At 34.2% G+C, this 25,959-nt stretch overlaps 1 protein-coding gene across 1 annotated transcript in view; it reads right to left on the bottom strand.

Annotated features, from left to right (window-relative positions):
* Window positions 1-3,375: 3,375 nt before the first annotated feature.
* LOC123562314 (geranylgeranyl pyrophosphate synthase-like) overlaps window positions 3,376-25,959 on the bottom strand; it is a 29,818-nt gene continuing 7,234 nt past the window's right edge. The window contains exons 4-11 of the mRNA XM_053537048.1: window positions 25,855-25,940; window positions 25,471-25,517; window positions 24,364-24,480; window positions 23,482-23,583; window positions 10,129-10,189; window positions 8,116-8,194; window positions 7,326-7,543; window positions 3,376-6,845 (exon numbers count right to left, since the gene is read on the bottom strand). Of these exons, the coding sequence (XP_053393023.1) occupies window positions 6,761-6,845; window positions 7,326-7,543; window positions 8,116-8,194; window positions 10,129-10,189; window positions 23,482-23,583; window positions 24,364-24,480; window positions 25,471-25,517; window positions 25,855-25,940 (795 nt within the window). The 3' untranslated portion in view covers window positions 3,376-6,760. The remainder of the gene's footprint in view (window positions 6,846-7,325; window positions 7,544-8,115; window positions 8,195-10,128; window positions 10,190-23,481; window positions 23,584-24,363; window positions 24,481-25,470; window positions 25,518-25,854; window positions 25,941-25,959) is intronic.

The following is a 25,959-nucleotide window of genomic DNA, read 5'->3' on the forward strand; positions in this document are numbered from 1 at the left end:
TGGTTGAAAAAGGTAGGCCATGGTGGCCCTTTATAGCTCACCAGATTATCATTGCCCTAACCTCAGGTTCAAGTCCTCGAAGACATAACCTAAGTAAAACATACACATCAATAAAGAGGAAATGCCGAATATATGCGAAACTAGCATTGGTACTGAACATTTCCACAAAGTGTGGTTGAAAATCCACCTGTAATTTTAGTAAAGCAGTCCACGCAACTTTTTTGTGATAACAGACAGACATATTGACATACAGCACAAAATCAATGTACAGTCAAACCTGTCTATAAAGACCACCCTTAGGAGAGCCAAAATGTGGTCTTTATTGGGAGGTGGTCTTTATTCACAGGTTTAAATACGTTGTAAATGTTAAAATGGGAAACAAAAAATGTGGTCTTTATTCACAGGTTTAAATACATATTGTAAATGTTAAAATTGGAAACAAAAAATGTGGTCTTTATTGGGAGGTGGTCTCTGTTCAGAGGTGGTCTTTAACACAGGTTTGACTGTATCTCCCCATATTTGCTGAGACATAACTTCTAATGAAAAGTTTAAATTCTTTTTTCATTTTTGAATAATCTTTTACAATTTCCTAAATCAAAAATGTGTATGAAACATCTGCCAATAATGAGAACTAAACAACATTTGCATAAATATTTCCATATGCATGGTTTATTTGATCAGCTTGTCTCGTTCCCACCCACTTAAATTCCATCAAAACACTGATATGTGCATTAATTAACTAATGACTGCCATTTTGTGTGATGTAATATCATAACATTATATTCATTATCATACAGCATTTATCATTCAAAAAATAAATATTCAAATGATTAATACGTCTATACAAACTTTAACAAAAACTCACCATCATAATAACATTTATTATAATTTGAAACATTCTTTTTTTAATTTTAAAGTTTTTGTTTTCCTTTAACTTACATCTGTCTTCAAAAACGTACATATCTCATGAAAAAAGCTAATGGAACTGTGGAATTACAAGATTCAAAATCTACTCCTGTAAAGTAGCATCGGTTTTCTGTATCATGTCTAAGAAATGATATTAAATATGTACCTTTAGTCCAGGTACCATACATGTTCTCCAACAGACATATACCATAACTGTTTGTACAGTGGAGGGTTTATTACCTGTAAATTAATAGAGAGATTCTAGTACTAATTATCTCCCTTGTAAGGTGCAAAAAAATGTAAACTTCAATGGTATAATAACCATAAATGTAGATTATGTTTGAAGATGGCGACAAGATTTAACCTTTTTCAATTTTGGAAGGAAATTGAAAATGACATAAATTTTGTCTTGATCTGTTTATCTCAATCTACATGATAGATGCATTTTCAATGATGCCTTTTCAAGTCTTGTACCTAATGTATATATGAGCCGTGCCATGGGAAAACCAACATAGTGGGTGTGCGACCAGCATGGATCCAGACCAGCCTGCGCATCCGCGCAGTCTGGTCAGGCTCCATGCTGTTTGCTTTTAAAGCCTATTGGAATTGGAGAAACTGTTAGCGAACAGCATGGATCCTGACCAGACTGCACGGATGCGCAGGCTGGTCTGGATCCATGCTGGTCGCACACCCACTATGTTGGTTTTCCCATGGCACGGCTCATATATATTGTATATTTTTGCAGTAAAAAAAATGATACAAATATTTCACAGGATGACAGACTATCTCTCATCATTACCTTAAAACTTCCACTAAATTTTGTATTTATAACACATTCACTGCATCTGTAGAATTCTGTTTGCAGTTTGAACAAACTAATTCGTTAAAAATCTGTATGGAAGTATTTTAATGGAGAATTTTCAGCTAAATATATGAAAAACCTAAGCTTCAGACAACACTTTTATTGAAGCACACACACCATTCAGACTTGATTTTTTTGATAATGACGTTTATGCATATTTATTTACTGATTATAATGCAACATACAGGGTTTTTTCACAATATGTGATACCATTTGATTTTATATGTCCATATAGTCATCTAAAGTTAATGTATGACATGGAGTCAGATATAATTATTCTGCAAATGAGCCGTGCCATGAGAAAACCAACATAGTGGGTTTGCGACCAGCATGGATCCAGACCAGCCTGCGCATCCGCGCAGTCTGGTCAGGCTCCATGCTGTTCGCTTTTAAAGCCTATTGGAATTGGAGAAACTATTAGCGAACAGCATGGATCCTGACCAGACTGCGCGGATGCGCAGGCTGGTCTGGATCCATGCTGGTCGCATACCCACTATGTTGGTTTTCCCATGGCACGGCTCAAATATTAAAATCTCATTTGATATATTGCATGTATCTACCAACCATTCAATATTGAATATATCTTGTAGTTACCAATAGTGTGGTTTATGAAATATGCTCCAAAATGACCTCATTTTCTATGAACTATAATATTTGTGTACCAAAACTGACTTCCCAAAACATCCCTCTATGGAAATATTTGTCCGAGTCTACAAATGTACAAATGCGACAACAGTTGCTTGAAAGTCTGTTGTAAAATGGGAAATGAGGAAAGTTGAAGCTTTACAACAGAAACACGTATGTCTGTGAAAGGAGAATGATGATCCATATCAGCAAAACGGAATGTCATTTTGAGCATATAGGGTAAAATCATACTGTATACTAAATGTTTGTATAAATGTACACATGTAATGACATGTATAGGTAGGATGATTTTCCTACCTGTATGCCAGGTACAGGCTTCATCCAGTCTTATCTTGATAAACAACAATACATCATGACCTGTTTTATCAAATGTGTAGAGCTACCTTAAGATATTACTGGTACATGTATATGAACACTTACATACAAATCTTTTGAGTTTTTTCTTGTCTTTACCAACAAAACTTACTATCAAAGACATTTCTTTATTTACAGTCAGCTGACTACAAACGAATTTTCTGCTTTTTCACATTTTGTCTAAGTTTACCCATTTCAAAGTTTCTTACCAGTAAAATAAAAATATAGCTGATATTTATCACTGTGAAAATACCATATATATTTCACTCTAATTTGTTAATTCAATGAAAAACTTGTAATAAATGTCATTACTTTAATGCTACTACATATCATACAACTGCTGACTTATGCTGAAGTCAATAGGAAGTTTTGTTGACTTGTCTGAAAGTTACGTTCTTGATCAGTGTTACTTTCCCGCAGATATTTCCTCAGGCAAGATTACTTTCAGACAGGCCAACAAATCTACATAATGACTGCAACTTAAGTCAAGAATTGTAATATGTATACCCAAAATGTTATATGAAATCTGAGATGAAAATTACAGTGGTACAGTTAATATTGATACGATTGTTTTGACTTAGGTATAATTTAGTACACTGAAACTCACAGACAATTTTTGTCTTTAATATCATTGCACAGATGTATAAATTAACAGAGATTAAGTGAATTATGATAATGAACAGCATATGAATACATAAAATGTGACAAAACTAAGAATGACACTAGACCATCTGAAATATGCAAATGTTATACAAAACTACAAATAGTGAAGTGTCCAACTCCTGACCCAGTGGAAGTGGGTTTAAAAGCAAATTTCTTCATAATCCATTTCTTAGTAAACAGCAGAAGTCCAGAATAAGAGGGTAATGAACATGTTGTAAGACTTTACAATATAAATAGCCTATATCACATTACATGTAAAATCATAAAGATTGTTATAATGCAGCTTTATAATGTATTTCTGTGGGAGTGTCATAAAATATCACTCTACCTTCCTCTTCATACTAATCTTCTATACTGTACATACCAATGTATAATGTCTATACCGTACATACCAATGTATAATGTCTATACCGTGCATACCAATGTACAATGTCTATACCGTACATACCAATGTACAATGTCTATACCGTACATACCAATGTACAATGTCTATACCGTACATACCAATGTATAATGTCTATACCATACATACCAATGTAAAATGCCTATTCCATACTTCAATCCTAAAATCCTCAGAAATCCAGAAAGGAAAAAATAAGAAAAACTATGGAAATGTACATCCATTCTACAGATAGAGGAGCAACTTGGACAGTAAAAATGTGCCCACATCTGATGTTCCCAAATATAATCAGATTTGGTTTTTTTGAGTTGTTTCATGCCTTTGGAGTACACAAATCAAATCTTTTAGTTAACTATAGACAATTTTTCGTTATTTCATTGATTTTGCAAAGATAGCTGTAAATCTGTGACAGATACGTTACACTGCGAATTTTCATTCAAAAAAATATTTTAATATAACACATAACAATATTTATGTCCGTTATTTACCTGTTCAGACTAAATAATCTTTATAGTTCAATAAGAAATGAAGTTATTTATATATTATGATTGATAAAATAAATCAAATGGTATGGAAAAAATAATGTAATTTACACAAATATCAGTTTTCATAAAACGCATTTTATTTTGGATTATGAAATAAGATCTGTATCATCATGAAGATTAACATCCTTGAACTGATGTGGGAAACATACTAAATGAACAATATAACTGTTGGTTCTTAGATATATCTGAAAATACAGTCTTTTTAGTAAAAATTGTCTACCCATTTCGTATAAAAGTATCTGTCGCATTTTTTAAATTGATTAATTGGCGTTACATTTGCTTTATATCTGATACATTTTGATATGATTCTATTTGAAAATAAAGAAATATAACACAAAATGTTAATTTTTTGTATAGAAAAAACTTTAATATGAACATCTAACATAATAAATTGAAATTGTAACGCATCTGTTTTATTCAATATTTATGAAGTCTTATTAACTTCAGATATCAATAATAAAACCGCCATCAACTTTTTTCTAAAACTTTAAGTTAAGGTGATGATTATCCAAACAATTCAAACATGTTTACACTTTTACAGCACAATCGTATAACATATCTATTGTTTGTAACGTATCTGTTTTTGATATGTTTTCTCAAGTGAAAAATATGAAAATCTGGACTGAAAGTTAAATACTTACTCGGGTACAAAGTTAAATACGTGCTCTACTACACTGTCCAGTAACATTTCTAGATAAATGCAATATAAGTGCATGCTGAATGAAAAACTTCGTAATGTATCTGTTAAAAACAAATTGAAACATGGTGGCAGTTGATCATTATCTTATTTTATTTTCTACAATATGTTCATTTTGTTAAAAAATAAATATTTTTTTGATAATCATATCATTAAACATTCAAACTGTCAATAGTCGTTCCGGAACATGCATTACGCACCTGAGTATTTGAAGTGAATAGATGTTGTAATGTATCTGTTGTCTAAATTGCCGACACAAAAGGTACGCGGTCAATATACAAATGATTGACACATATTGAAAAAGGCGGTGTTTTGTTCAAGATGTATATCATTAACTAATCACTTGAGCATAAAAGTTTAGTAATTGTCCAGATATTTAAATTTCAGTTCCATGCAATTTAATTTAACCCTAGATTGCCGACATAGATTTTTGATCTCATGTGCATGTGTTAAACGTCTGATTTCGAAAATAAGTTATCTCTACTGGACATTTCAGTGCAATTTTAGACAGTATAAAACACGTTTCCTTCGTTTTGAAAGAAAAAGAGTGATAATACCAAATAGTATAAAAAGTTTATCTGTGCCAATATGTTTAAATTTGAGTTGCTCCTCTATCTGTAGAATGGACGTGTAAACATCTGGTGATAACAATTACAAGTTAAATGCTTCTTTCTAATTTACTTAAAATTCATTTTGTTAAAAAAAAAAAAACAAAAAAAACCCAACTTTGTCTATTTTGGAACATCAATCTCAGCCTAGACAATTCAGTGTGACTAGTTACCTTTTACAGAAATGGTGAACAATCGTAACATCCCCATTAGCTGAATGATTTGGACAAAAATATGCCCACAATTCACAATTTTCTATGGTACCTTTTCTGTATTAATATCCATGCACACACACCAAAGTCTCTGATATAGGATCAGGCTACCCTGACAAAAACACTTTAGAGTTAAAGACTTTTTCTCTTTTCTGAAAGAAATGAAAAAGATATCCCCAACTGCATCCCTTCAAAGCAGCTTATGACATAACAGTGCATTAGGATGTCCTGGTTAAAACCCTGATCTTTTCTTACACAGTTTGAGCTTTAACCCTATCTTAATGGTGAAAACATGAACTGAAGTGTTTTTAAAACTGTATTTATATTAACTCATTTTCCACGAATTCAAGGACTATAACTCCATAGCGATATAGACTGTCTGGCAAGTTATCAAACCTGGCAAAGGTAATAGTCCCATTAACATTCTGCTTAACTTCGATGGACATGCTTAAGTCAATAAGCAGACAATGTCAATTTTTGCAATTTTAACTTATTCAGGGGCCATAACTCCAACAGTGACTGGAACTATCCAGCTTGTTATCAAACTTGTACAGATATTATGCTCATAAACACTGTGATCATGTCTGGCAAAAAAGAAACCACATACACAGTATGTCTCCACAAATACATGGTGATTACAACAAAATGGATGTACGCAATGATTAGTGTAATTGACAATATCACGTAAAAAGGGCACAGACTTGTCCTGTTCTAACAAAACGATATCAAAACATTTGGTCCATTCACATATAAGCTGTTTAACATGTAAAGATAGAAATTGAAATAAATAAAAAAGTTCTATAAATATCAGCTGAAAGAGAATATTTAATTTAATCTTTATAAAAAAAAATGCTAAGTTTATCCTTCATCAAGAGGTGTAGATTTTCTTCAGTTCATCAATCAGTCCTTTCAAATGTGGATTTCCTCCACTTGTTTCCATCTGTTCATATATCCTGTAGAGAAACAAAACATGCCAGGATTATATAAATAACAATAATAGTGTTGTTAATTAAAATAACAAAAATATATTATATTAATAACAATACATATTATGACTAACAAATAGTATTTTACCACTCCAACAATGAGATCGGGGCAAATGACAGCATTTTACAATGAGAGCCCTGGACTGTCCTTACACAAAGCACTTTGATAATCTAAGTAGTGTTTACTTTTGGTCTCTGTAAGTATATTGACAACTTCCGCACATCAAAAGTGGTGAAAGGGGAATGTCAATGTACACCGAGTACCCAACTAGCCAATGGAATACAGTATCCCTTTACTGTTAGTCTGAACATACCTATTTTTCAAAAGTAGATATCACACTACTATATGTTTTTGCAACAAAATTTCATTTCAAAAACTTCTTATCTAAGATGCTATTAATCCCGAAATAACTTCATATATAAATGAAATCTGCAATATTTACTTACTGTTGTTCTAACTCAATTAAGATCCCCTTCGTGTAATCAAAAGAGCCTTTCTTGTGTAATAAATCAACACAGTATTTTTTCACATCATTATCTGTAGTTCTTTGTCGTAATATACTCAATATTTGATTATCTCCCTTGTCGGACAATATTCCATGTATAAGTGGGAATGAAAATTTTCCTTCAGTAAGGTCTTCACAGTAACTCTTATTGGCTTCATACTGAAATTAACACACAATTATTTATAATTATTATACAAGTAAAGAAATATCTCTACTCTAAAGAGTTATTTTCTCAATTGAATTCTGGAAGATTATTTCAGAAAATGGCTAATTCCCAGAGATTCGTACTATAATTAAATAATGTACTTTATTCAAGCACTGGGAATCACACACACACTATCCCCTGATCATGCTCTGAACCAGATGCTATAAATCTTCTTCATCGATTTAACTTCTGGAACATACCTTAAATGATTCATAGATAAAACATATTTTGTGATCCAAGGATTCTCATCCAGTCAAGTATAACCAACAGCTAAAAACACTGAATTTCCTTGAAATTTTAAAGAATGTTTCTTACAAGCAAATCATTATATTAATGATATGCAATGTGCTTCTTAAACCCTTACTTCATTTGAGCCGTGCCATGGGAAAACCAACATAGTGGGTTTGCAACCAGCATGGATCCAGCTGTTCGCTAATGGTTTCTCTAATTACAATAGTCTTTGAAAGCGAACATACCTCCTTCAGGATCTGCAAAATGAGTACATAATGAAAATGCCTTTACATACCTCCTTTGATATGAGATTTGCGTAGTCATCCCGGACTTGAAAATACAGCCCTAAATTGTCCAGGAGAGGTTTAAAATCACTGAAATGTAAAAATAAACTTTTCTCACTCACAAGAGCATCCATGTTAACATCACATTTTTGGGAAATTTATAAGTGTTCCAGTTGAAAGTGTTTGCATTCCTCGACACAATATTTGACTTCAATTGAAACATGTATATATTGAACATAACTCGTATCCCTAAAATATCAATTTAAACAGTTGCAACTGACTTTATTACATTTACATAAAGACATCTATTTGTTTAATAAGGATATAAAAGCCACTTAGCTCTGAAAATTTTGATCTAATAATTTTAGTAAAAAATGTCATCTAGCAAAGAAAATGTGTATGAAGTTTGACAGCTGAAGGTCTAAGGAACCTTTAAGTACTATTAAAGATTGATTTTAGACTCCATAACAACCTTGACCTACTGACCCAAAACAACAAGGGCCACCTTCTTACCATACACAATCACCTTATGAAGATAAGAGGACCATGATGGTCCTGAATTGCTCACCTGTTCCCACATGACCCAGTTTTGAGTATGACGTCGTTTTTTCTATTATTTGACATAGTGACCTAGTTTTTGAGCTCATGTGACCCAGTTTCAAACTTGACCTAGATATCATCAAGATGGAACATTCAGACCAACTTTCATACAGATCCCATGAAAAATATGGTCTCTAGAAAGGTCACAAGGTTTTTCTATTATTTGACCTGTTGACCTAGTTTTAGAAGGTACGTGACCCTGTTTTGAATTTTACCTAGATATCATCAAGGTGAACATTCTTACTAATTTTCATGAAGATCTCATGAAAAATATGGCCTCTAGAGAGGTCACAAGGTTTTTCTATTTTTATACCTACTGGCCTAGTTTTTGACCGCACATGACCCAATTTCGAAACTGACCTAGATATCATCAAGGTGAACATTCAGATCAATTTTCATGAAGATCCATTGAAAAATATGGCCTCTAGAGAGGTCAAAAGATTTTTCTAATTTTAGACCTACTGACCTAGTTTTTGACCGCAGTTGATCCAGTTTCAAACCTGACCTAGATATCATCAAGATGAACATTCAGACCAACTTTCATACAGATCCCATGAAAAGTATGGCCTCTAGAGAGGTCACAAGGTTTTTCTATTATTTGACCTACTGACCTAGTTTTTTAAGGCACGTGACCCAGTTTCAAACTTGACCAAGATATCATCAAGGTGAACATTCTAACCAATTTTCATGAAGATCCATTCAAGGGTATGGCCTCTAGAGAGGTCATAAGGTTTTTCTATTTTTAGACCTACTGACCTAGTTTTTGACTGCACATGACTCTGTTTCAAACCTGACCTAGATATCATCAAGATAAGCATTCAGACCAATATTCATACAGATCCCATGAAAAATATGGCCTTTAGAGAGGTCACAAGGTTTTTCTATTATTTGACTTACTGACCTAGTTTTTGAGGGCACGTGATCCACTTTCGATCTTGACCTAGATATCATCAAGATGAACATTAAGACCAACTTTCATACAGATCCCATGAAAAATATGGCCTCTAGAGAGGTCACAAGGTTTTTCCATTATTTGACCTACTGACCTAGTTTTTAAAGGCACGTGACCCACTTTCGAATTTAATCTAGATATCATCAAGGTGAACATTCTGACCAATTTTCATGAAGATCTTGTCAAATATATGGCCTCTAGAGTGGTCACAAGGTTTTTCTATTTTTAGATCTACTGACCTAGTTTTTGATGGCACGTGACCCAGTTTCAAACTTGACCTAGATATCATCAAGATGAACATTCTGACCAACTTTCATAAAGATCCCATGAAAAATGTGACCTCTAGAGTGGTCACAAGCAAAAGTTTACGGACTGACGCACGCACACACGCACGGACGCTGCGCGATCACAAAAGCTCACCTTGTCACTTTGTGACAGGTGAGCTAATAAAAACCCTATTATCAATACTCACTGTTTATTATCACTGAACAACTGCATCAGTCTAACAGCCAATCCAAACAGGCCTCCAGTTTCTAAAATATCATACAATATATATACAGGCCTCCAGTTTCTAAAATATCATACAATATATATACAGGCCTCCAGTTTCTAAAATATCATACAATATATATACATGTATCTACTGGTTGTACAGGCCTCCAGTTTCTAAAATATCATACAATATATATACATGTATATACTGGCTGTACAGGCCTCCAGTTTCTAAAATATCATACAATATATATACATGTATATACTGGTTGTACAGGCCTCCAGTCTCTAAAATATCATACAATAGATATACGTGTATATACTGGTTGTACAGGCCTCCAGTCTCTAAAATATCATACAATATATATACGTGTATCTACTGGCTGTACAGGCCTCCAGTTTCTAAAATATCATACAATATATATATGTCATAGAGGGCCCTTATCGTTTCCAGGGTGTTGGGGTCATGACTCGGGCTCACAGGTGGAACCGGTTGATTTGTTGTAGTCTTGGGGAAATTAGCCGGGTTCGAGCTCCTGTGAGATTCCACCGAGTGTTATATATTTAAAGGAACCTCATTTTGACAGACTGATAAGCCTTTGGTTTTAGGCTTGACCTTTAGATAATTGTCCACACTGCATGCAGATAAAACACAATGTAACTGTTTTTTGAAGTTTAATTCAGGTTTCCCATTTAGATTGTAACAAGCAACAAAGATGTAACAAAGTTCCAGTGAATAATAAATTTCCAATGTTAAAGTTACAACAATTCACAAAATCCTGTATTTTAAATAACAAAGTAAAACTTAAGTGTTCCTTCAAAGTTTAATAGGCTGACTCAATATAAGTCATTGATATGCCCTTATTTCTGGCAAGAGATGCCAGGAACTTTTAAAACATCTTTACACCCTTTGTGTCTAAAACTTAACTCCTTGAATAGCAGCAAAAACTGCATGATCAAGATTGCAAATAAAAATAATTAACCAATGAAAAGAAATATACTTTTATCAGTAGCCAATCAAATTTAAGCTTGAAAGGGCCTGGATGACCCTCTCACATCTAAAGCCATAAACTAATACCATTATTCAATATTCAAATTATATCTACATGACAACAAGCTTATTAAAGATACCTGGTGATAGCAGACACACCAATTTATGATAATTGCAATTAGCAGTTCTGGACAGGTAATGCCAGATGTCACATATCTGCACATAAAAGTGCCAGTATCTTATCATATAGCTTGGCTTCACATTTTGTTTGCATATTATCTGCATAATAAATCTACTGAAAATCTTCTTAATTTAATAAATAAATAATCTTTAAAAAAAATACCTTTTTAAAACAAATTTCTGAATTTTAATTTCTTGCATATTTCAATTTAAAAATATGGCCTAAATTTTACTGCTATTACACATTCCCCCCTGGCATATTATGTTTGTCCCCAAACATATTAAATACATAGTCATTATAACATAATAAAACACAGTTTAAACATATGATATGAAGATTTTCTTAGTACTTAACATACTTTTTTTTTTTTCTTTTTGTGCATTATTTACATTATTTACAGATGGTACCATTTCATATTTACATAACACGTGTATATATGTTAACATGCTGAATAATGGCACAATCATTTTAGTACCAATCTGATTCACTTTTCAAGAAAAACATCAATATAATTTCAAAACATCCTTTTCAATTACAGTTCGTGCCAATTTTTGTTTTTTATCATTATAACATCATATAACAACTTCTGCCCTCTGTCTTATTCACATCATCACATTATCATAAATAACACAGCATCATTGCTATTTCAACTCTGATTTCTAATCATCACTGTAATCATCACTATTTTATTTCAGTATACATGTAGCATCATTGCAACAACAGTTTATAATAGCATCATGGCTTTTTTCCCTTCACAATTCATTGCATTTCTTAACTTGTTTCTGTTCACAGTTCTATAGCATGTTTGTTTGTTACTTTTCGACAGTGTATTGCATTTGCACATCATTTTTCAGCTCATCATGGCACTGTCATTAGTTTTTTTTTTATCATTTTATTGTCATCATTCAACCGACACTAAGACTGTCAATGTTTTTTTTTTCAGTTGCTACTTTTCCACTGTAGTTTTTAAATTTATAATAAAATATCACATTCTTTCATTTTGAGTACACCATCATATACTGTATATACCTTGCTACCAGTTTTCTGTGAACAAACAGTCCCAAACCATTATTTAAGCAGCCCGCCAAGTATACTGCTTAATTTTTTGCAACATAATGATTTTTTAAGGTAAATCAGAATCTCAAACATAGGATTATATCTATAAATTATATGGAAATACTTATGACTCTATATAGAATGCTATAAAAAATCTGGTCTCTCAAAATATTTTAACTCAACTCAACTGCCTTTTTAGGTCTCTGTATAGAAATAAAACTTAAAGGTGGCTTCATCCAAAACAGAAAATGCAAAATTTGTCATAATTGACAATAAATACCTATTTTAATAAAATGCTTACTAGAAGCAGACAGATTCTTTAAAATTGTAACATATTCTCTTTGAAATAAGAATAAGGAAATAAATGCACAAAATTTTGACACCAATGTTGGATAAAACAGAGGCTTTCTCAAGCAAGACCTGCGCGCTTGATCTAACTTAAAACTCACTCCTATCTTATCAAAGATTGGCCCACCTATCAATAAGTAAGTTGATCTTTTTTTTTTTTTTTTGAGAAAAAAAACAAAACATACTAGTACTTACAACAACTATAGTCTATTTAAAGCAAAAAGAATATTATTTTGTGTTAAGCAATGTAAATTCTATACAAAAAGGGATGTTTTTTTTTTTTCAAGATGAAAGCTTTAACTCAATGAAATAATACTTCTTGTATTTCATTTTTTTTTTTTTTTTAGAAACTGACCTGCATTCTCACTGTATCATCTATAGTACATATTTTAAACTATCTTATTTTTTTTTGTAATCTCACCTAATCTACCAGTGGAATTGTTTGTACTACAATACAAGTAATTTGATTACAATATGTACTGCTAATTAAATGCTACACTCTGCCTACAATGAAGTAATGTTTAACATGACTGCTGAAAATCATTCTTCAAAAGTTTCAGAAAGTTTTCCAAAAGGACACTGGGCACATCTTCTTCATGGTACCAACATGGGGGAATATTTTTATTCTGGTGACTGATCAGATATCTGTATGTACCATCGTCCTCAATGCATATTTCCAAGAGGTGCTCAGTTTCAACGAATAATTCTGTATAGATTCTTTTCATAGGCCTTCCTTCCCGTCTATCTAACCTGAATTTTAGACAGTCAATCTTTCCCTGTCTTTTCCGTTCTTGGGTCAGTTTGTCAAGTTTAATGTATATGTCCTCTGCAAATGCCCTAGCAGCTTGCAGCGTGCACCATTCAGGTGTTGATGATTTCCGTTGTAGATAGTAATATGGCCTACATTTGATGATACGAACTCCCAGCAGTTTGTTGTTGTCAATGTTGGACACTTTGTCCGAAATTTCAGCTGTCTTTTGTTTGTGTGTGGAATCTGATTTGTTCATTTCTGTTTGAGTGCCTGTAGATTTTGAAGTTGTGACCTGATTTACTGTTGGCTTTTCAAAGAACTTGAATTTTCCTTTCTGTGTTTGACGGCGGCGTTTCTTCCCTTTCATTGTCTTTTCAGCATGAAATTCTCTTCTCATTTGATCGGGGATCTTGCATGAAAATTGCCAGTCTGGTTTCTTACCCTCCTGTTTATAACGCAGCTTGTACAAAGTTTTCTTTTTATTTGACCAGGCCTCCAGGATTCTTGAAATCTCATGCTCTGAGTAGGGTTTACATGTGCCATTAGTGCAGTCCGGACAGGTTTCTGGAGAAGCAACTCTAGATGTGTCTGTTTCTGTTTGTCTGCTTGTGGATGGCTGCTCTTCTGCAGGTATTCTTGGCTGCTCTGGTGTTTGTTTTGCCGTCAGCTTGTCTTGACTTGGCCTGTTGTGTCGCTGCTGTGGTTGTTTAGGCTGCAGGGGTAACTGTGGCCTTTTTTGCACTGGTGGTTGCTGAAGATCTCTCGGTCTGACTGGTTGTGTCTGAGGCCTTTCTGCCCTCTCTGGAAGGTCAGGGTCATCTTGGATCTCCTCAGGGTTCATCTCATTATTATGGTCTTCCTCTGGTAAGGGATTTGTAGGACGCTCTGCCGGGTCATAATATGGTTTTAGTCTCTGTACATTCACCAGCGACTTGACCTCTTTGTTAGTTTTGCAATTTCTCAGTCGGTACGTGTCATTGGAACATATTTGCACTATGTAATATGGTCCGACCCATTTTCGGTGTAACTTTGGTGCTTTCCCTAGCGGAACCTTTGAACAGTACAGCCACACTCTCTGTGCTGGTATGTAACTAACTTCTTTTGCATTCTTGTCATATTGTGACTTGTACCTTTCTTGAGCTTTTTCAATATTTTCTTTAGCTATTTGCCTAGCATCCTCCATATTCTGTAGAATTCTGCTTAAAAAAACTTTATGGTCCTGTGTCATATGCTCCTTGGGAATTAATGCTGTGTCAATTGGCATCTTCATCTCACGGCCAAATAACATGAAATAAGGTGAATACTCTGTAGACTGTGTTGCAGGTGTGGCTCGATAGGCCATCATGATGCCTGGTAACAGTTCTGGCCAGTCATCCTGCTGATTCTGGGTGTAAGCACGTAGAGCCTGCAGAACAACAGAATTCATACGCTCCACAGAACCATTCGTTTGCGGATGATAGGAACTGGTAAGGTGTCTGGTGATTTGGAAAAACTCACACAGAGCTTTCACCAGCTTAGACGTGAAATTTTTTCCACGGTCCGTGATCAGAACTCGAGGTGCGCCAAACCTAGTTACGATTTCTCTGTAGAAAACGGCGGCTACTTCAGTGGCCTCCTGAGTTCGGAGCGGAAAAGCTTCACACCATTTTGAGCAGCTGTCTACCACAAGGAGCACATGTTTGTACTTGTCCTTGGTAGTAGGCAGACCACTCAAAATGTCCATGTGCCATCTATCAAGCACATCACTGACTGGTTGCGGATGTAGAGGAGGTCGTTTAGCATGAAAGTTACGCTTAGACTGTTGGCACACTTCGCACGAACGTACATATAGCTGGATATCATGGTACATAGAACTCCAATAAAATTTATTCCTGAGTGCCATATAAGTACGATCGAAACCTTGATGCCCCCCTAAAACACAGTCATGATATGAGCGAAGAACATCATCTCGAAGAACCCTTGGTACAGCTACTTGCTTTACCAGACGGTCCTCTCGAGGAGTGTTCTTGCCCCGCTTCATATAAAGATGGACAAGTACACCATCATCTAATTCAAAATTGTAGGCTTCAGCCACAACAGTTTTGGCCTTTTCTGAGTCTTCTGGCACAACATTAAAAAATTTGTACTTGTAAATATCCCTGAAGTCTGGACATGACCTCTGTAAATTAACTAAGTCTGGCAACTGTACATTCTGAGGCTTCTCATCTTGCAGACTTGCAATAATTTCTTCCTGTGTTTCGTTTTCATATATAAAAGTGACTTCAGTACTGCAAGTGTCTGTTGAAGTATTTACATTAAAAACTTGATCTTCATCTGGTGTTTGGGTAGAACTAATCTTATACTTTTGTCTTGACAAATAATCAGCAGGATTCTGTTTTCCTGGCTTATGTACAATCTCAAAATTGTACCCTTGAAGTAACAAGCTCCACCTACCTAACCTACCATTACAGTCCTTAATGCTCTGCAAGTATTTCACAGACACATTGTCCGTAAACACTGTAAATTTCTGATTTACTAGATACTCCCTATAGTGCTGTATTCCCTCAACTAGTGCCAAAGCTTCTTTCTCTGTAATGTGCCACTTTAATTCATTTCCATGTAAGGCACGACCATTGTACGCAATCGCATGTTCCTTGCCATTTTGGACTTGCGAGAGAATAAATCCAACAGAATAGTCACTTGCGTCAATTGTCAAATTAAAGGGCAACTCAAACTTTGGATAGGCAAGGACGGGTGCCTCAGTGAGTCGTTTCTTTAACTCATTGAAAGACGTTTCACATTCTGAGGTCCATTTAAATCTTTTATTCTTTTTGAGCAACTGATTTAAAGGGCCAGCTATCTTTGAGAAATCCTTTACAAACCTGCGAAAAAAATTTGCTGTTGCAAGGAAACTTTTGACTTGTTTAGCACTTGTAGGACTTTTGAATTTTTTCAGCTTCTCTATGTTTTCAGGATTTACCCTAATGCCGTCTTTCGACACAATGTGACCTAGGTACTTAATTGACTTTGTGGCAAAAGCACATTTTGCAGGGTGAAGCTTCAAATTAGCACTTCTAAGAAGCTGAAACAACTGTTGAAGATGGGACAGGTGGGAATCAAATGACTTATCAAATAAAAGCACATCATCAACATAAATCAAGGCTGACTTGAAGTTCATAGATTTCAATACCTTGTACATTAGGCTTTGAAAGGTCAAGGTTGAATTGGAAAGACCCATAGGTAGGCGCTTGAAACTGAAAATTCCTCTGTGGGTAATGAATGCAGCCTTATGTTTTGTTTTTGGGTCAAGGGGTACTTGAAAAAATCCACTGCGCAAATCCACAGAGGAGAAAATCTCGGGTTCAGTGTCTGCCAAGGTGTCAAATACATCAGGCAAACTGGGAATGGGAAATGACATAGGGACCGACTGTTCATTTAACCTCCTGAAATCAACACAGAACCTGTACTCATTTGTGTTTCCTTTCTTGACCAATACCACAGGAGCATGATAGGGGGAGGTTGACTCCTCAATGATGTCAGCCTCAAGATACGCATCTAGTTGCTTGTCGAGGACCCTACGCATTTCAGGGGACTGACGGTAAGGAGGACAACTGACGGGTTTTTCTGTTTTCGTATGTATGGTATGGAAATGCATATTAGTCTCCCCTAATTCTGAAATATCCTTGGCAAATATGTCTCTATTTTTTCCTAAAAGGGTATACAGTTGCTCTATTTGTTGATCGCTGAGATCTGTTTGATCAAGATTGATCCCCAGCTCATTAACTATCCTCTTATAATACTTTGGAGTATAAATATCTTGCCCAGCACTGGACGCTACATTAATGGTCGCCTCAGGTTTGAGGTCTGATACACAAGAGTTTGTGACTTGCGAAGCTTTAGCTATTGTGTCCTTTGATTCCAGGAACACAGGCATACTGGTGGGGTTCATTAACCGATATGTTCCCTTTGAATTTAGCACTCTACAGACCGTTTTACCTCCAGCCAGAGAATGTTTTCCCATCAAACTTAAAGTGGGTTCTAGCATAACAACTGATCCATTTGGGATTCTGGGAACATGAACAGGGATAACCATTTCACTGTGAGGTGGCACAATGACCTCACATGGCACTGAAGCCAGCACTATAGGTGTATTGTAGTCAGGGAAAGTATCTACTGTAATACTACCTACAAATGGAGTTTCCCTAAGACTACTACATTTATTTGCTCTAGGGGCTGGTATTGTCAACTTCATAGCCCCAAAATCTGTCTGAACAGAATTTGTCCTAAGAAAATCAATGCCTAAGATTGCTTTTGCATGCAAAGTCTCAAAAATTCTAAATTTCTGTTTCAAAGTTAGCCCTCCTATATTTACATCTAAAATTGTCTCTCCTAAAACTACATGTCGCTCTCCACAGACACCTAAAACTGCACCTACATCAGACTGGGACACCTTTGCCTCCGTGCAACTTGTTTTAAACAATCTTCTTGACATACAAGAAATGCTAGCACCACTATCTACCAAACATGATACACTATTTTTGCCAAACTTAACTTCTACAAAATTTCTATCTAAACTGGTGCTAAACTTGATTTTAGGCTCCTCACTACCAAAATCTGCAAAATTGGAGCAAACTTTCTGGCTGCAACACCAAGATTTTAATTTAAGCTTTCTTGGTGCCATCTTTCACTTTATGAAGGCTTATTATAAACTAGGAGGTATAAAAGTCTACTACTTTAAACTGAGAATACTACTCTATCACTACAACATTCAGATCTAAGCAATGCCGCTTTAATTGTGGCATATATGACACCTTCCTTGCAGAGCACGTGAAATAACATGCAGATTTATCTGCTCTAACATTTTACAGCTATAACTATGGTCAGAAAATTCGTTACTAACAAGTGTATGAAATGCACTAAAAAAATTTTACAAGCTTGTCGGAGACGTACTATAAACAACCTTTAAGAACACACTGGCTGTATCCAAATAAACATCTTTTAATGAGGGAACCATAAATCATAAATGGCTTTAAATGAACATGACTCTTCAGGAAGTTCAGAAAAATGAAACAAAAAGGCACAGTAAGCCGCAGGCATTTAAATGGGAAAAATTCCCACAAGTATATTCAAACAGTTTTTTCTTAAACTGCAAAAATTTCAATTCACATAATGAACAGCTAAGCCTCTATTCTCAAATTTGGTGTTCAAATATTCCTAGCTAAAACATCAGGTTAAAAAAAAATAAACAAAATGACACAAAGTATTAATTTTTCCAACAAGATTAACACTAGTTTGCTTAGATATAAATTCTAACACCTCACTAATTTTCACCAGTAATTTTAATCCATGTGCAAGTTCTCTCTTAAATTTGAATATCTTCAATTTAAGATAAATTTCTCACTAGGATAGGAATGGAAATAATATTATATTTACATGTATAAGACTCAGACCACACTTTTTACAACTAGTCTAAAACAAATTATTTATTACTTAGAAAAAAGTGTACCTTTAATTTTATTATATTTCTTCCCTCAACTGACAAAATGTTCCTCTATGCAACAATCTTGAAATTTAAGCCAAAGTTACTTATATGACTTTTCAGAAATCAATTTTTGGGTTATTTTCAGCTTTGAAAATATGAAAAACAAACCCACTTTTATTTGTAAAAACAATGAGCAAAACTCTGAGACCTTAAATATTTTCCTTCAAAAGTGCATTATTGTTGCCTTTAAACCCAAGATTTGCCCAGAATCACAGATAACAAGTAATAAGGAAAACAAGTATATTCAGTATGTACTCACCACAGTTTATGCTTTATGGTAAATTTAGAGTTTCACTGATTGTCTTGTATATTTATTCCTGCATGCCCACATGTCATAAGGATCCTGGCTTTTTAGTTACTGGTTACAGCCTCTCATCCCCTGGTTCTATCAAAATGCACCGGAAAAATAGCTGTTCATCGAAGTTTGGTTTTGTGTTTTTAAAGAGTTCTGTAGTTCCATCGCCATTGCCAAAGAAAAATTGTTTATTAACGTTTGGTCTCGTAATTTTGTATTGATCTCAAGCAGAAATCCAGAAAGACCAAGATCAAAGAGTCCCATCCATGTTGAAGTAATGTTTATATAAATTTATAAATTTGTTCTTTATATGTAGTTTTGTATGTTTTCCAAAGTTTCTTCTCAATGAAATTTTCCAATGTGTCAAACAAATAAAATTCTATTCCAGTTTCTTCATGTCCATCTCACTGATCGTACCCGGATTCTCCACCACACATCTGTCATAGAGGGCCCTTATCGTTTCCAGGGTGTTGGGGTCATGACTCGGGCTCACAGGTGGTACCGGTTGATTTGTTGTAGCCTTGGGGAAATTAGCCGGGTTCGAGCTCCTGTGAGATTCCACCGAGTGTTATATATTTAAAGGAACCTCATTTTGACAGACTGATAAGCCTTTGGTTTTAGGCTTGACCTTTAGATAATTGTCCACACTGCATGCAGATAAAACACAATGTAACTGTTTTTTGAAGTTTAATTCAGGTTTCCCATTTAGATTGTAACAAGCAACAAAGATGTAACAAAGTTCCAGTGAATAATAAATTTCCAATGTTAAAGTTACAACAATTCACAAAATCCTGTATTTTAAATAACAAAGTAAAACTTAAGTGTTCCTTCAAAGTTTAATAGGCTGACTCAATATAAGTCATTGATATGCCCTTATTTCTGGCAAGAGATGCCAGGAACTTTTAAAACATCTTTACACCTTTGTGTCTAAAACTTAACTCCTTGAATAGCAGCAAAAACTGCATGATCAAGATTTGCAAATAAAAATAATTAACCAATGAAAAGAAATATACTTTTATCAGTAGCCAATCAAATTTAAGCTTGAAAGGGCCTGGATGACCCTCTCACATCTAAAGCCATAAACTAATACCATTATTCAATATTCAAATTATATCTACATGACAACAAGCTTATTAAAGATACCTGGTGATAGCAGACACACCAATTTATGATAATTGCAATTAGCAGTTCTGGACAGGTAATGCCAGATGTCACATATCTGCACATAAAAGTGCCAGTATCTTATCATATAGCTTGGCTTCACATTTTGTTTGCATATTATCTGCATAATAAATCTACTGAAAATCTTCTTAATTTAATAAATAAATAATCTTTAAAAAAAATACCTTTTTAAAACAAATTTCTGAATTTTAATTTCTTGCATATTTCAATTTAAAAATATGGCCTAAATTTTACTGCTATTACACATACGTGTATCTACTGGCTGTACAGGCCTCCAGTTTCTAAAATATCATACAATATATATACATGTATCTACTGGTTGTACAGGCCTCCAGTCTCTAAAATATCATACAATATATATACAGGCCTCCAGTTTCTAAAATATCATACAATATATATACATGTATCTACTGGCTGTACAGGCCTCCAGTCTCTAAAATATCATACAATATATATACATGTATCTACTGGTTGTACAGGCCTCCAGTCTCTAAAATATCATACAATATATATACATGTATATACTGGTTGTACAGGCCTCCAGTCTCTAAAATATCATACAATATATATACATGTATCTACTGGTTGTACAGGCCTCCAGTTTCTAAAATATCATACAATATATATATACAGGCCCCCAGTTTCTAAAATATCATACAATATATATACAGGCCCCCAGTTTCTAAAATATCATACAATATAATTATATACATGTATATACTGGTTGTACAGGCCTCCAGTTTCTAAAATATCATACAATATAATTATATACATGTATCTACTGGTTGTACAGGCCTCCAGTTTCTAAAATATCATACAATATATGTACATGTATCTACTGGTTGTACAGGCCTCCAGTTTCTAAAATATCATACAATATATATACATGTATCTACTGGTTGTACAGGCCTCCAGTTTCTAAAATATCATACAATATATATACATGTATCTACTGGTTGTACAGGCCTCCAGTTTCTAAAATATCATACAATATAATTATATACATGTATCTACTGGTTGTACAGGCCTCCAGTTTCTAAAATATCATACAATATAATTACATACATGTATATACTGGTTGTACAGGCCTCCAGTTTCTAAAATATCATACAATATAATTACATACATGTATATACTGGTTGTACAGGCCTCCAGTTTCTAAAATATCATACAATATAATTATATACATGTATATACTGGTTGTACAGGCCTCCAGTCTCTAAAAATTGTCATAAATTATATTTGTACTGATTATACAGTCCTCTGGTCTCTTACTATATCAAGTTTACATACTGCAGTTAAACTCTTACTCAAACTGACTGGAAGCCTTAGCATGCAATTTACACCTACACATTGATCTATGTTCCATTACATTAATCAAGGTGTTTCATATATAAATTGACAAACAAAGCATTTGATCTAACTTTTGCTGTTTAACAGAGTGAAAGGTATACAGATAGTTTATTCGTTTATTTAAGTCTCATCATTGTCGACATTGCATTATACATTCTATACAATTCCTGCTATAAAAGTACAATGTAATTCAAGATTTGAATTATAAAAGACTGTTTACAATGTAAAATAACAAGTCTTACACCACATCTTGACAAAAATGTACAAAACTAAAAGTTTAGAGACAATCATTATTCAGGAATAATAATAATTTTCAGAGTGTAGTTATGCCTTTGTTCAGATGCTACAATGTTCAAAGCACACAATTCATTACATTTGATTTTTTGATACCATTGCTTGACTCTATAACACCAATTCTTACATGTATTACTACTTGCATGAAAAGTATAAACAAATATTCTATGGTTTATTCCAGTAGCAAACATTTTACAAAGCCTAAACCATAAATTATTAATTGATGGAAACTGACGTGTATCCCAAATGGCAGTGCCATAGGCAATTACAGACCAAACTAAATCGAAGAGTTTAGAAAACACATTGTAAGGCATTCCACTAACTAACTTGTATTTGGCGGTCAGCAAACCTAGTGCTCTACTGGCAGACTGTGCCACAAACTAGTCTGTTGTATTATAATCTTTCTACTGGCAGACTGTGCCATAAACTAGTCTGTTGTATTATAATCTTTCTACTGGCAGACTGTGCCACAAACTAGTCTGTTGTATTATAATCTTTCTACTGGCAGACTGTGCCACAAACTAGTCTGTTGTATTATAATCTTTCTACTGGCAGACTGTGCCACAAACTAGTCTGTTGTATTATAATCTAAGTATTCATCGAAGGTTAAACCTAGATAAACATATTTATCAACAATATTTAATGACGTTTCCCCACACTTGAAATTAGTTCTTTCAACACTCCATGTTCTAAAGTGAACAATATTACTTTTTGTAACATTAATACTTAACCCATTATTTGTTATCCATTCATAAAGATGGTCTAACATGATAACTGGTGTATCAACAGACAAGTACCTATTCATAAATAATTACCACTTCATAAACAATAATGACGTAATACAAGCCAAAATAATAAATATTAAATAGGATTTTGAAATATAAGTATCAGTCTCGGGTTTCAGTATTACATCTGCCACCTTGTTAAGTATTTTAATTATTTATAAAGCAATTAATTTGTGCACTCTTCCTCCTATCAACTATAGTAGTATTTGCTTCACAATTACATACTTTACACAGAAGAAATGTCTTCTCCTTCATAGTAAAACATTAACATGCGGAATGTATGACAAAGAACATACCTGTTTCAGTAGAAATAGATTGAATTATGGATATTGTCCTCAGTTCTACTGTGTCATTAACTCTTACCCTGCTATATTTCTATAACAAACTTGTCCATCTTTTAATCTGGACAGGACCATTAACTGTTAAAAGGGGTGATTTTCAAAAATATACCAACTGAATGGCGAACAGTGCAGATCATGATCAGACTGCACGGATGTGCAGGCTGATCATGATCTACACTGGTCGCAAAGGCAGAATCACTTGCCGCCAACAGGCGAAGGGTTAAAAAAAACTTACTTCTGATCACCATGGTTTTATATTCCTCCTCAGTGGGACAGTTGACTGTATCCCTCCAGTATATATCCATACCCTGTCCTCTATGTAGCTCCAATATCTGCTCTATAAATACAACTTGCTGAATTATCATTTCATCCATCAGAATGTATAACCTTGTATCTTATACATTGATTACCATATGTATCCAATATTTGGGAAAATACAAATAGGAAGACAGCCTACAGAAAATGTTACGTAACAAGACACTTACTGAATATAAATAAAGTGATATTAGAACCGTTCTCCCTCTCACAGTACATGTGCTGAACAAACTTCATATTGCTGAGTGGTTATTTTGGATAGATCATACATTGTAATATTTTGTTATGATTTTAATTTATTTATTTTATTTTGTTGGGTTTAACGTCGCACCGACACAATTTAGGTCATATGGCGACTTTCCAGCTTTGATGGTGGAGGAAGACCACAGGTGCCCCTTCCCTGCATCATTTCATCATGAGTGGGCACATGGGTAGAACCACCGACCTTCCATAAGCCAGCTGGATGGCTTCCTCACATGAAGAATTCAATGCTCCGAGTGAGGGTCGAACCCACATCGATGAGGGGCAAGTGATTTGCAGTCAGCGACCTAAACCACTCGGCCACGGAGGCCCCTGTTATGATTTTAAAATAAAAGTTTGGGATAAAGTCAAAAAGACCATACAGACATTTAGTTCTCTGCCTCAAGCTTTAATGATTCAGTGGCCATTGTAATGCCATAAAATTCTAAAATATCTACTAGTATTACAATACTCAACAATACAGGTAACAAGTAAGAATATTTACAAGTCTCTCCCTAGACATTTTTCAAAATCTATGTGGAAAGTGCAATGAAAGATATACCTGTGAAAACCTTGGTAGCCTCGGGATGTTCCAGTGAAAGTACTTTCTGCAGTCCCAGGAAATATACATAGTTTGCTGAGTTTATTGTGTGTGCTACACCATATATGTTATGAGCCACTGTGAATAAATATAAAAACAATTACACATAGCTATTAGCCTTTTTCTTCCTCCATAAAATCTTATTTGTACTGCATCTTCATTAATGTAAGTGCATCTCGTTTAAACAGATTTATCTGCATTCATTAAGAATGTTACGACAAATTAACTAAGCATGATGAAAACTTCTTGCATTTCAGACCAACATTTGTGTTATCATTGGTTAATAGAGAAACCCACTCTCACCTTTACCTCAACAATGTTAAGTAATCGGACATTTATATCCTACACTATTTAAAACAGAAGCCTTATTTGAAACTTTACAATTTTCTATCTTCATCATTTCAGTAATGTAATGGACAAACACCATTAGAGGACCATAGCAGTTTTTGCTGAGAGATGTGTTTCTCGAATGGGCATAAAGAAATGATCAGTTTTGAACTGAACACTTTTACTGACTTTTGTCTATGTTTGAGGAAACACAAATGCCCCCAACCTGTCAAAGTGTGTAATGTTTAGTCTCAAGCCTGCTGGTACCGTGACTTTTTACCTTGTAACAAAATAGATCATTTACAGACCACAGACAATCAAGCCTTGAAGTCTGTAAGCTGTAAACTTTATTATTCTCCTACTATTTGTCATTAAGAATTCTTATTTTCTGACCTTGAACATAACCTACTGACTCCAAAAACATTAAGGGTCACTAACTGACCACAGGTAATTATCCTACCAAAGTGGACAGCCATGATAGTAATCAGCCCAAACATACTCTATGTATTGATTGAAAACTATTTTCAGTCTCCAGGTCACTGTACACTTGACGTTTATTTATAACCAACCGAAGTATGAAATGACCAGCTGACCAACATAAGCAAAACAGTATATCCCCTCTTCTCCAAAGGGAAGCATGATGGAAGTATATATTACATATAAAAGTAGGTATTGTAACAGACAATCTAGTGCTGCACTGTTCAGACATGTGTTGTATGTAGCCGGTTTAATAAAATATACCTGGAATTCCTCTTCTCAAATTGGAGTTGTCTTCAATATCATCTATGCTGAAAAATTAAAAATCAAGAATTAATACAAAATTTTAACCTTTTCTGAAATTTGATAGCAGCATAATGCAAAACAATGTTAGGAAATGTTGATATATTTCTAATAGTCACAAAAAAAGAGACCTTATGTAACTAGGCTGATTTACAGTTTACACAAGCATACATATTATGTAATACACAGAATCAGTTTATACAGGTAACTTTTACATACAGAATCTGAAATTCGCTCTGTTACGATACAGATTTTTTCTGAATCTAGATAATATTAATACCAATGTAACAAAATTAATGATGTGTATAATAAACTGATTTGTTATAAACCATGTATGTGACATACAGTAAACTTGCATTATGTAACATCTGAGTTGCCTCCCCTATCACTTGAAGTTTATCATCTGGTATCTTCAGCCAATGATTAAATGCCTGAAAAAAATGTATTAAA

This window comes from Mercenaria mercenaria, chromosome 2, assembly GCF_021730395.1.
Source record: "Mercenaria mercenaria strain notata chromosome 2, MADL_Memer_1, whole genome shotgun sequence".
Lineage (NCBI taxonomy): Eukaryota > Metazoa > Mollusca > Bivalvia > Venerida > Veneridae > Mercenaria > Mercenaria mercenaria.